The following is an 11,877-nucleotide window of genomic DNA, read 5'->3' as shown; positions in this document are numbered from 1 at the left end:
ACAGCTGTGTTGTAAGTGGCCCCTGGGGTCCTGGGAGAAGGGCATCATCTATTTACCAGCCATTTGGGAAGTATGTCTCTATTCTAAGAACCCAATATGCCACATAATGTATCCTGCCTGAATGTCACTGCAGTTTATACCTGACGCTCTCTCACAGACCCAAGAAAGCCAAGGAATGGAGGAGTGACCTTAGTTTGGCCAAATGGATTTTCTGTGACAGGGCTCTAAATATCAAGAACAAAGATTCAAAGCAGGAATAGGAAGTCGATGATAAAAAGAAAAGCAGTTCGAGGCAGTTAGAAACTGGCCCAGCTCTATCAGTTAGGCCCGATGTTGCTAGGAGCTGGCCTAACAATCGTAGTTGGGCCCTGGTGTCCTGCCAAACATAAACAATTTCATACAACATCAATATCAGGTGAAGCCACTCAACTATGAAAATGAAGACAAAAATAAGACCACTCTTTAATCATGTCTGAACACAGACAAAAACATGAACATTGTTGAAACTGTAAAAATAACCAAACATGCCCTCATCCTGACTAATATGAGTGACTGCTATTTCTTTAGCAATTACAGCTTTAGGTTCACTTCATTTGATCTGCCTTACAGATAAGATTTATTTTGATGCCCAACCATAGCATTATTCACACTTCCTGACAGCACCTAATCTAGAGCAAACACCAGTTCCTTCGACCTGTCCTAAAGTCACCTAACACAAGCATAAATCCTATACTAAATATTTTCTAAACCCTCTTATCAAGAAGTCCCACAGTTCCTCATGGTGTGCGTTCTCCCTTTTTGCAACGAGTGATAACATTATAGGTGTGTTCTTGGTGGTCTTTGGCTGGAGGACACTGACAGTGGAGTGAGACTGTAGGACTGGTCCTGCTCTCACAATGAGCTCCCCTTGAACGTCTGTGCTCCACCACAGAATCTTTTCCTGAATTCCTTTTTGGTTGCATACCACCAAAGATCCCTAAGTGATACAGGCACTCCCTTTGGGCCAGGTGTTGTGCCAGAAGATAGGTAGCCACTGTGTCCAAGGCTACTACAAGCCCTGCTCTCATAGGAATCTGTGTGATTGGAAAGGTTGACACGGAATAAAGACAAGGTCAACAAGTGCTACAAAGGGCAAGTACAGGACACTTGTGGGTCCATTAATAGGGGCAATTACCTGCTCTGGGTGATCAGGGAGGCTTCACTGAAGAGGTGATGAATAGGAGTTAGCCAAGCAGAACAGTGGAGCACATCACTCCCAGAAGAAGAAGATGAAAGGTGTTGGAGAGGTGCTTAGAGTAGAAAAAGAATCTGGGTTGGGCTGTAACATGGAGATGAGGCAGGGACTACTGAAGAGGGGGCTAAGAATCCATGGCAAGGATTTAGGTTTTTAATCACAAAACTGTGATAAAAGACAAATTACTAAGACAGGTTTATCCTGGTCGTATGTCAACATTAATTACTAGCCAGGGAAACAGCAAGATACAAAAGGGTGGGCTAGTTCTGAGAGACTATGGAAATTGAGTAATTATATAGGTGGGAAATGTAATTAATTAGGTAAAGTGTACTGTCTTATTACTCTTGGTCATAAAAATATCAAGTCTCTATCAGCCATCATTGAGGAGATCTGGGATATGATGATCCAAGATGCCAGGTATGCCAAATAACAATCAGAAATTGTTATAAAAGACATCAAAAAGCAAATGATAAGGACACATCTATTAAATTGGAATCATAAGGTTTCATGCCCCCAGTCATGGTGGGTGATAAATCCAATTAATATAGCAGCAGGAAGGAGGATCCAAGAGAGGTGAGGAGCAGAGTCAAAATCACAGCTCTTAAATAGGAGCCATCAATAGACATTTCTTAATTTGAAGACAAATTTTGTTCTTTGACAGGAATGATTTGCACGAGGTGAAATTTGATGGGGATACTTTCAATATAGGAAATGTTCAGTCCTGGAGCCAGTTCAAATCTATCTGGTTGCCCAGTGCCACAGCACACCTCAGGCATAGCAACCAGATGTAATGGAAAAGACCCAGGCCAGTAGCTAAAAATTCCAAGGTCCAGTTCTGGCTGTGCCACCACCTCACTCTGTGATACTGGGTAAGCAGCTTCCCGGGTCTGGGCCTCAGTATCTTTCAAATGAAGGGGCTGGGCTGCATAAGTCCTTCCAGTTTTCTATCTCTAGTCTTCCAAAGAATTAACTGGAACTAGTCCTTAATGGTCTAGTTTGGGCTAGATCCAAATGGCCCCAAAACATGCTTGGCATCATGTTGGAGAGAGATGAGTAAGGGCTGTAAGAATCAGACTAAACCTCTTGAAAGTGGGGAGGCATGAGTCCAGCCTTAAATAATGGGGAGTTGGCGAAGCATAGAGAGAACAGTATGCTGGCCAGAAGAAAATGGGTGTCCTACGAGATCTCCAAATTCAACCTGACAGGAATTCAAATCCCATCCCCAAACCTGCTCCTTCCTGAATTCCCTACTCAATTGGTTCCATTTCTGGTGGACCCCACTCCCCATCAGAAATTTTAGCAACGATATCCGAATACGAAGGAAACCATTTAGGATTGCCTATCATTATCTCCATAGCTTTACCTCACCAGTGACTAGTCAAAAAGATGATTTTGAACACAAGAACGTCATGAAACATAAGCCGACCGCGGAATAATGACACCATTGAAACTCTATTTTGGTGTATTTTTTTAATGTTTAACTAGTTTCTGCCAATACTGTGTTGCAAAATGATGATAAAAACAGCAAAATGAGGTCCCTTGCTCAGGACGGAGGCCATTTCCGGCGCCCCTTCCCAGTGGCTCTCCGGCAAGCGAAGCCCGCCCACTCTCAGTGACATCACTTCCGCTTCCTGCCGCACGTGGTCATTTCTGCTTCCTTCGTGCGACTTTCCGGCAGAGCACCGCGCTGCTTCTTTGACGTCGTCGGCGCGTTTTGAGGAGAGTCCAGGCCGCGCAACCGCTGCTATGGTGAGTGCGTGCACCTGGCCGAAGGGCTGGGAAGCGGGAGACGCCGAGTTCGGTTCACTCACTAGCTTGAAGGGGCTAAAAACTGCTCCATCTCGACCGCTAGGCTGGGGCTTACAGTTCCGGCAGCTGCGTCGTTTCGGCCTCCCGGCCCGGACTCTGAGCTCGCGGAGCCGCGCGATCCCAACAACCTCGCTGGAGATTACGGCTCTGGAAACCTTAGGGTCCCAACTATTGTGATCGGGGGGTGTAGCAGTCTGTGCGTGCAGCCGAAGGCCTTTGGTGGGCGGAGGGGGCATAGTCCGACCTGGGAGAAAGAGACCAACCCACGTGGATGAAAGTAGAAAGTTGGATGAGAAAACTTGATTCCACTTCTTTTTTTTATTATTTAGGGAGTGGGGATCTTTAGAGAATAATGTGGAACCTTGAATTCGGATCAGTCTCTCCTACCCCACTTCCCATTGCTGATGTTTGGAAGAGGGAGATCTCTATGGACCTGTGCCTGGTGCTCACCCCGAGTTACACGTGCTGGGGACCTAAAGAAGCCTTTGACGGGGGGTGGGGGGCGGAAGGTGGAGGATTCCCGAGTTCCGGCCTGGATGGAGTACAGTAAAGGCTCCTCCTGCGAAGCGGCAGTTTCAGAAATCAGAGGTCCTGGTATCACCATGTGTGTATGGTTCCTCCGAACTGTTGGTGGTCTCCAACTTAATCATATTGTGTAGCCTGGTAGTTAGTTTGGGTTGGCACTTGTTAAGGAGGGAAGAGTTTGCAAAGTACTTCCACTTGCATAATGAGGTTTAATCCTTCCAGTAGAGCTTGGATCCAGGTGGGTACCTTACCCCTTCATTTTCCCAACCCCTTCCCACCTGCCTCGTTTTGAAGTTCTAGATGAGGCTAGAACTTGAAGCTTCTAAACCAGTGCTCATCTTAACTCAGTTCGGTGAAGTTTTGGAATCAGTGGTCTCAGGTTGAACATAAGAGAATTTTCCTTCAACTGTAAAATGAGAATTACACTGTATGAGGATGTTGTGCGGGTTGAATTAAATGAGATACTGCGCGATAAACACCTAGTCCTATTAATATTTGGTAAGGAATGAGTGGTCACAGTATTTGTTCGATCAAAACCTTGCAGTTTGGGGCTGTCTGATATACAGGAGACCAAACTGATGGAGCTAGAGGTTAAAGTTAGCCAGTGATATGATTTCTTTCACTCCTTTAGTTAACCCTTTAAAAAACTAAAAGATGGATAAATACAATAAGAAATTTCGGTGGCTATTTATAAGATAGTTTGGTTAGAGAGTTGAGCTGACCTTCTGTTGTTGACTGATTAGAACAATAAGATGGTTCCTCTTTGATAGTTGTTGGGCTCCTGAAGAACTCCTCTTTTTTGCACTTGATATTTATTGAGACCTGAGAATATTTACTTCTAGAGATGGGTTGTTGGGAACTACAGTGGAAATATCTGAGATTTTTAAGAAGTAACTTTGAGGAGTGGTTGGAATTCAAGTGTCGTGTCCTTTATTGTTTAGGAGGATGGTGATTGTTGGTGAGAATTAGATTTTGATAAATTGAGGACAAATGTGATTTCTCAGGTAGCCGCCAATAAGATAAAGATACATAACTTCAAACTAGTAGAGGAGAAAATAGTGAAGAAAAAATATAATTAACCCAAAGGAAGAAAAGAAAGAAAAAGAAACAACATGTGGGACCAATGTAAGGCACAAAAAGAAGGAAGATTTGAACTCAGTGTTTACCTAATCAATACTTAAGTAAATATAAAAAGGGACTAAATGTTCCAGTTGAAAGACAGATTGAAGTAAAAAGAATGGAAAATATATGCTAATTTAAAAAGTGTAGTGTAGCCTATGTAAACCTCAGAAAGAAAGGATCTGTAAAGATAGAGGCCAAAAAATACGGGACAAATAAGAAAATGATGTAATTACAAAAAGAAATAGACAACCGTGCAATCATACAGCATTTAAGTGTGTAATTGTTACATTATGAAGCCAAAACATCAGTATGGAAATAGAGGATTTGAATAGCACTATGAGTAAACTTGATCTCTTGGTCATAGTGAATGTAGTAAATATTGCATCTGACATGTATAGAAGACATTTCTCAAACAAGGAACATTTATGAAGATTGGCCACCTACCAGATTATAAAGCAAGTACAACAAATTTTAAGACTGTTAATAATACAGACCATGTTCTCCCAACCAAAATGCAAATATATTAGGGATCAGTAACAAAGTGTTTGGAAAGAAGACATAAATAACTCTGGGCCAAATGAAGAAATTGTAATGGAAATTTGAAAACACAGCTGAACAATAATGAAAATACCAGATATTAGGGCATGTAGGATACAATTGAAGTATTATTTGGAACCTAAAATGGTTATGTTGGCAGGGGGTGGGGGGGACGACTAAAAAGGTAAGAAAAGAATGAAAGGACAAAGTAACCCCAAAGAAAGCAGAAATTTCTGAAGTAGGAAATAGATGCTAATGTTATAGGATGGACAAAAATCAGAAGACAAATTCCTTTAAGTCCCCTAAAGGTGAGATTAATCAAGAAAATAAGCACAAAGGCATACATAAGGAGTAACAGCATGAAGGAGACATAATCTGCAGACATTAAAAAGAAAGGATATTAAGCACAATTTGATACCTATAAACAGAATTTTATTTTTTTAATTTTATTTATTTTTAGTTTATTGTATTTTTTTTTGCATTGCCTTTTAGTCCCCTTATACCAAAACATAGAATTTTAGATTAAATAAACAGATGGCTGAAAAAAAATAATTATCAAAACCAATTCAAGTAGAAATTATTTTAAAACTGAAGATTTATAAACTGAGCTAAAAGTTTTTTGGAAAAAAATTCTACCAGGGGTGTCCAGCCAATGGGCCACATGTGACCCAGGGTGGCTATGAATGCAGCCCCACACAAAAGTGTAAATTCACTGAAAACATTGAGGTTTTTTTGCAATTATGTGTCGCATTGTGTTTAACGTGTGGCCCAAGACAACTCTTCTTCCAGTGTGGTCCAGAGATGCCAAAAGACTGGATGCCCCTACAAGTCTAGACCAGCTTATTAAATAGCTTTATTGAGATAATTCACATACCATAAAGTTAACTTGTTTAAAGTGTATAATTCAGTCGTTTTCATATATTTATAGAGTTGAGTGAACATCACTCTAGTGAACTCTAGAGCATTTTTATTATCTCCAACGAAACCTTATGTCCACTAGCTAAATGGATGTAAAATAAAATCTTATTTAGTTGGTTTTATCTCAAGAAGGCAAAATTGGTTTAACATTAGGAAAACTAAAAATTAAAGAAAAATCTTACCTGAGTCAGTCCAAAAAAAATTGATAGATTTCACCAATTCATTTATAAAAGAAGAAACTTACACACTAGGAAATACAGTAAATTTTTTTAGCCTGAGTTATCTAGGAATAAGTCTAAAAGATATTAAGGCTTTTGGAGAAATACTAAAACTTTCTTTGAAGGCACTAAAGCGTTAGTGTATGTGTGTACACACACACACACACACTCTCTCTCTCTCTCTCTCTCTCTCTCTCTCTCTCTGTAATGGTTTGACAGGTTCTGCATCCTAAAGGTGTTTCACCAGAACTGGTATTACATCAAATCTGTGAATCAGACAGATTTTCCCAGCAGGCTTTTCTGTGGACCTTGTAAAGCTAATTCTAAAATGTATGGAGAAGAGCAGACATAATAAGGAGGTTTTCTTGCCCACTTTAGGGCACTCCTCTAGCCTTCACCTAATTCATCACCCAGGCAGGGATCGGGACAGATTTCACCCAGAGGCATGTGTTAAGGACCAGATGTCTTGGTGAAATCTGCCCTTGATGTCACTTCCCCTGGCGTCACTCCCATGTCACTTCCTTCTCTGGAGGTGGGTCATTTTGTTGTCATTTCAGTCTCAAAAGACCACTGGTCACCACCCACGGGTCACTGCCTGTACACAGGTGGCGGTGCTGCACGCTGCCTGCGAGGTCCGGTCCCCACACCCAGAGCTGGACCACACTGCCACCGGCAAACTGCTGGGTGCATGAGATAGTGACATGGGGCTGCATTTGGGTTACATGTTACATGTAAAAATCACAGGAAAAACAAATGAGAAGTTAATGAAAATGGTTAAACTTGAAATGTGGAAGGAATAGTTTAGGGCAGATTCCACCCAGTTTGTTCCCTTCATGGGTTATTTTGAAGCAATTTCCAATGATAAAATATTTTATCTGTGGGTATTATAGTATATATCTGTAAAATATTTAACAACTGCAATGCAACACTCAAATTTAATAATTCCTTAATATTAAATATCTAGTATTAGAATCAAAGTCTTGATCAAATTTGGGTTTTTTCCCCCTAAGACTACTTGATCAGAGATGTTTTGTTCTTCAAGAGGGGTGATAAGCACATTATTTTTTATAGTGTCAGTAGCTGTTAATCAAAGTCTAGATCCATTAATTTATGTCTGGATTGGTTAATTAATATAGGTTATAAGGTGGTGATGCTTAATTGTATCATTCCTTTATTAGGTGGGGATAATGTTACAAGAGAAACTTCTCATCTGCTATTTGGTTACATGGCAATATGGTCGGTATAAGAAATGCCAGATAGATGCCTTTACTAATTACCAGTTCTCAAAAGCACTGTTGGTTCACTAGCATAACTTTGACTTTGGAAACATTTGGTGTTTTATATATTTGAAAAATAAAATATAAAAGAATGTTTTTTAAAAAGCAGACTGAATACAAAGGAATCTTAATTGTATATTGAATTGATAACCACAGGAAAATTTTTAATTTAAATAACTTTTGAATATAGTACTCTGACTGGGTGGCTTTAGTCAAATATATTCTAACAACACAAAGGTATTTTGACCTTGGTGAGTTTGTTGTTGGTAGAGGCAGTATTGTTACAGCAACTCTGAAACTATTTTGTATGTTATCATGGATTGAATAAATGAGAAAATATTTTGATGTTTTGGAAACAAGGGTTCTTCCTGAGGACAAAGGGAGATTCAAACACTGAATGGGGAATAGAGAGAGAAAACTTTGTGCTGCAAAGGGGGGTAAAGTAAATTATACTTTAATTTTGATTCAGTGAACTTAAAGTGGAGTATGGAAATCCAAATTTAAATATTACCCCCCTGTGACTCATGGATATTGAGCCATGGGAGCCCATTTATAATCCATTTGCTGTTGTATTACTAAACATTAGGCTAAAGAGAGACAAGTTAAAAAGTACACATTATTGTATATACCTTATTTATACATTATTAGATTATGTAATGACTTTTTTTTTTTTTTTAAATCCTAATTCAGTTTTTCTAAGTTGGGAGAGTGCAGGCCAGTGTCATTTGTTAAGTGTGTGTTTGGACATGAGGGGAGCCGTAAGCTGACCATTGTGCCTCAGTTGTTATTTTGTGACTTTCTTGGAACAAGTTTTGGTTCCATTTTACTGATGCTTTTTTCCCCCCACAGACTGAGGCTGATGTAAATCCGAAAGCCTACCCTCTCGCAGACGCCCACCTCACCAAAAAACTATTGGACCTCGTTCAGCAGTCATGTAACTACAAGCAACTTCGGAAAGGAGCCAATGAGGGTAAGGCGGCCAGAGTGTTCCGGGGCGGGTGTCGAAGGCGCCTGTCTCTGTCAGGAGTCCCTGGTCTAGATCTCCACTGCGGAAAGAGGGCTGGACGCTCTTGATTGAGGCCCATGGGAGGACAGAAGAGCAGCATTTTGGCATTAGATGCTGAAGGTTAATGGACTGAGAATTTTTTTTTAGACCCACCCATTGTTAACATTTTGTCTGTCACCTTTACCTTCTAAGGGGAGTGAGAGCCAGAATTTGAATTTGGGCGGTGTTGCCCCAGGGCCTGTGCCGAGCCGAGTGCCCCAGCCGTAGAGATGCAGGGCGTGGTCTGTGGGCGGGCACTGGGCTGCAGACAGAAGCAGTCAGGAAAGAGCACTTGAATGGTGCTGTGAGGTGGTGCGCTTCCTTGGTGAGGGCATGTGGTGTGAGCCTGCCATGTTGATCCTGGCAGGTTGGGATGGTCCAACCTCGCCAATCACAGAGTGTGAGAAGTGCCGCGGCACACTGCTTCGTGCTGGTGGGGCTTGTGTGGAAGCTGTCCCCGTCAGCCAAGCGAGAGATGGTAGTGCCTGGGATGGGTGGTACAGAGAGGAAAGAAGGGGTCTGTCTGATACAGGACGTGCTCTGGCAGAGCTGGTGGATTGAATGGACGGTTTCAGAAAGGCACTGAGGACGGCCGCTGGGTGATTGAACCCCGTACCACTTTCCAGGGCCACTGCGGGACACAGTCGCTCGTGCCGGGGGGGTGGGCAGCTTTCTTTCACCTGTGTTTCTTCCTTTTCCTCGGAAATTGTCATTGTGTCACTATGTAATGTCATTATGTTGTTACATCATTATGGCTTCCCTGCCCAAACCCTGTATCACTTATTGGCCTCATGTCCTGTCCACAGCCACCAAAACCCTCAACAGAGGCATCTCTGAGTTCATTGTGATGGCCGCCGACGCAGAACCGCTGGAGATCATCCTGCACCTCCCACTGCTGTGTGAAGACAAGAATGTGCCCTACGTGTTTGTGCGCTCCAAGCAGGCGCTGGGGCGGGCCTGTGGGGTCTCCAGGCCTGTCATCGCCTGTTCGGTCACCATCAAAGAAGGCTCACAGCTGAAGCAGCAGATCCAGTCCATTCAGCAGTCCATAGAAAGGCTCTTAGTCTAAACCCATGGCTCTGCCGCACTCTCCCGCTGACTCCTCCCCCTAAGGTCGTGTATCATATTGTCTGTGTTAGCATGTAGTATTTCCAGCTACCTGCCGTTGTTATAAAATATTGTTCTAGTAAATCTAGTTTATACATTTTTGTATTATTTTTGTTTTTATCTAACAGGTCATTACCCCACCCCTTCCCTAAATCTCCCCTTCCACCTTCTCTCTGCCAGCTTCCCTCCCTTTTGAAAAATGAACTGAGACCCAAAACAGGTGGAAGCAGAGTGGTGACACCATTCAGAGGCAGGGAAGAGCCAGGATGGAGATGGGATTCCAGCTCACAGGCACTAGCTCCCTCCTGTGTGCGGGGCGCGGTTAAGTAGGCACCGCCCATTTGATTTGCCCATGTGCCTGGCATACAGATGCATTCCATATACATTTAAGTGATCTAGGGGTTTCCTTTGCTCTCTAGGGGATTGTGTATCATTTGGGGAGGGAAGCATGTATTCAGTGAGGTTTTTAGTTGTATGCCCACGTGTCATTTGCTAATATACCCCTGCCATTTGCTTTTGGTAATACAACCTTGCATCCGTCTCCCCCGCCCCCAGTCCCCAGCTGTGCCCCTGGGGGTGGCAGGACAGCAGCAGGCTAAAAGGATGGGTGCTGCTGAATTCCAAAAGTGCCCTGAGCTAGTGAGACATGGGGCAGCTGACCTGGGTCTTAAAGGAGTCCGGAATGACAAGGGAAAATAGGATCAAGTGGTGCTGAAATGAAGGATTCTGGGCAAGTCTGGAGACCTGGAAGCTGCAGCAGAGATGATGGAGTCCAAGGAAACATCCTCTCTCTGGTGAACAGAGTTCTTCAGCGGACATTTGGTACCAGCTCTGAGAGCCCTTACCCCATTTCCTGCCATGGTGTGGGTCAGATGTATGTATCTTTATCACATCAGAAGGACAGTGCTAATGTGTCGTTTTGTGAGTCCTAGTAAAGAAATATATTCATATTCCAGTGTGAAGAAAGTGTGATTCTTGGCAGGTATCCAGCTAATACTTGAATGGAGAACTCTTTGGCATTATTAGAATGGTGTTAGCTTCTCAAACTTTCCACAAAGAAGCTGTGCAAAAGCCATCACTCCCAGGGGACTTCTGGCGGTTCAGAATGTCTTATGCAGACTTCATCACTGAGGCATTGTCACTCTAGAACAGGGTTTCCGTCCTCAGCACTGTTGGGCATCCTGGGCTGGGTAATCTCTGTGGCAGGAGGCTGCCTGTATGCTGTAGGCGGTAGAGCGTGTCCTGGCCTTTACCGGCTAGAGACCAATGGCAGTCCTAAGCTCTCCCTCCAGACATTGCCATATGGTCCCTGGGGACAAAGTCACCCCTAGTTAAGAATCACTGTTGCAGAAGTAGTAGTGTCCTAGTAACCCCTGGGACATGCTGGTGGGGGAGGAGGGATTGGTGTTGGTGACTGAAGCCACTGCCCCCTCACCTGCCTCTGCTTTTTATCTGAGAGGAAGTGTACGGTGAGAGCCTGGCACCTCAGCTTGAGATGTGTGCTTTCAGAGAGACAAGTAACTGGGTCCTGAATGGTCAGATGAAAGGTCGGACTGCGTGTGGTTTCCTCTTGGCCAGGTTGGGCCCCTGTGCTCACTGCAGCAGGAGGTACCCAGGGGGCCTGGGAACCACCCAGGCCTGCCGAGCACTGCTCTGTGCCTGCGAGTCAGTCCTGTCCCGCAGCTCACTCCACTGTTTCCACACGGCCCCCCACTCCCACCCCAGCAGCTTGATATTTGTGGATGGTGGGGTTTGGGGTAGTTCTTCCTCGTGCTTGTGTTAATATATGTCTTTATAGTCATACTCAAATAATTTGGGGGCTGAGGGAAATAAGTCCTACCTCCACCTAAAACTAAGGCTAAAGTTAAGGCTTTACCCGCTAGGCCCCTAAGAAGTGTTGGCTCAGTTCCCACAGCTACATTGCAAGCCTTCAAAGGGTAGGGTGTCAGTGTGCAATCACCTTATAAAAGCCCTGTGGCTCTTCTAATGGTCTCCAGTGCCTGTCCCCTGTCTGCTTCACCACATTTTATCTTTGCTCAGTGTTTCATATTTAGTTTCTGGAACACTCCATACCCATTTACTTCT

The 11,877-nt window shown here is 43.4% G+C and overlaps 1 protein-coding gene across 1 annotated transcript; it reads left to right on the top strand.

Annotated features, from left to right (window-relative positions):
* The first annotated feature begins 2,874 nt into the window (after positions 1-2,874).
* Positions 2,875-10,758, top strand: SNU13 (small nuclear ribonucleoprotein 13). The gene is made up of 3 exons (XM_054582455.1): positions 2,875-2,983; positions 8,490-8,610; positions 9,492-10,758. Exons 1-3 carry the CDS (start codon positions 2,981-2,983, stop codon positions 9,752-9,754), a joined length of 387 nt encoding a protein of 128 aa, XP_054438430.1. The 5' UTR covers positions 2,875-2,980; the 3' UTR covers positions 9,755-10,758.
* Positions 10,759-11,877: the final 1,119 nt, after the last annotated feature.

This window comes from Pteronotus mesoamericanus, unplaced genomic scaffold (genome assembly GCF_021234165.1).
Source record: "Pteronotus mesoamericanus isolate MK-2021 breed Mesoamerican mustached bat unplaced genomic scaffold, CSHL_Meso_final contig_702, whole genome shotgun sequence".
In the NCBI taxonomy this organism is placed as follows: Eukaryota; Metazoa; Chordata; class Mammalia; order Chiroptera; family Mormoopidae; genus Pteronotus; species Pteronotus mesoamericanus.
Note: the sequence above shows the minus strand (reverse complement) of the source record. Positions and strands in the feature narration are given on the sequence as shown.

What these genes read in the sequence shown, in the direction of transcription:
- SNU13 (XM_054582455.1), top strand. An exon ending in TCGGAAAGGAGCCAATGAGG is followed by an intron (nt 8,611 to 9,491) that starts GTAAGGCGGCCA and finishes TCCTGTCCACAG; the next exon opens with CCACCAAAACCCTCAACAGA.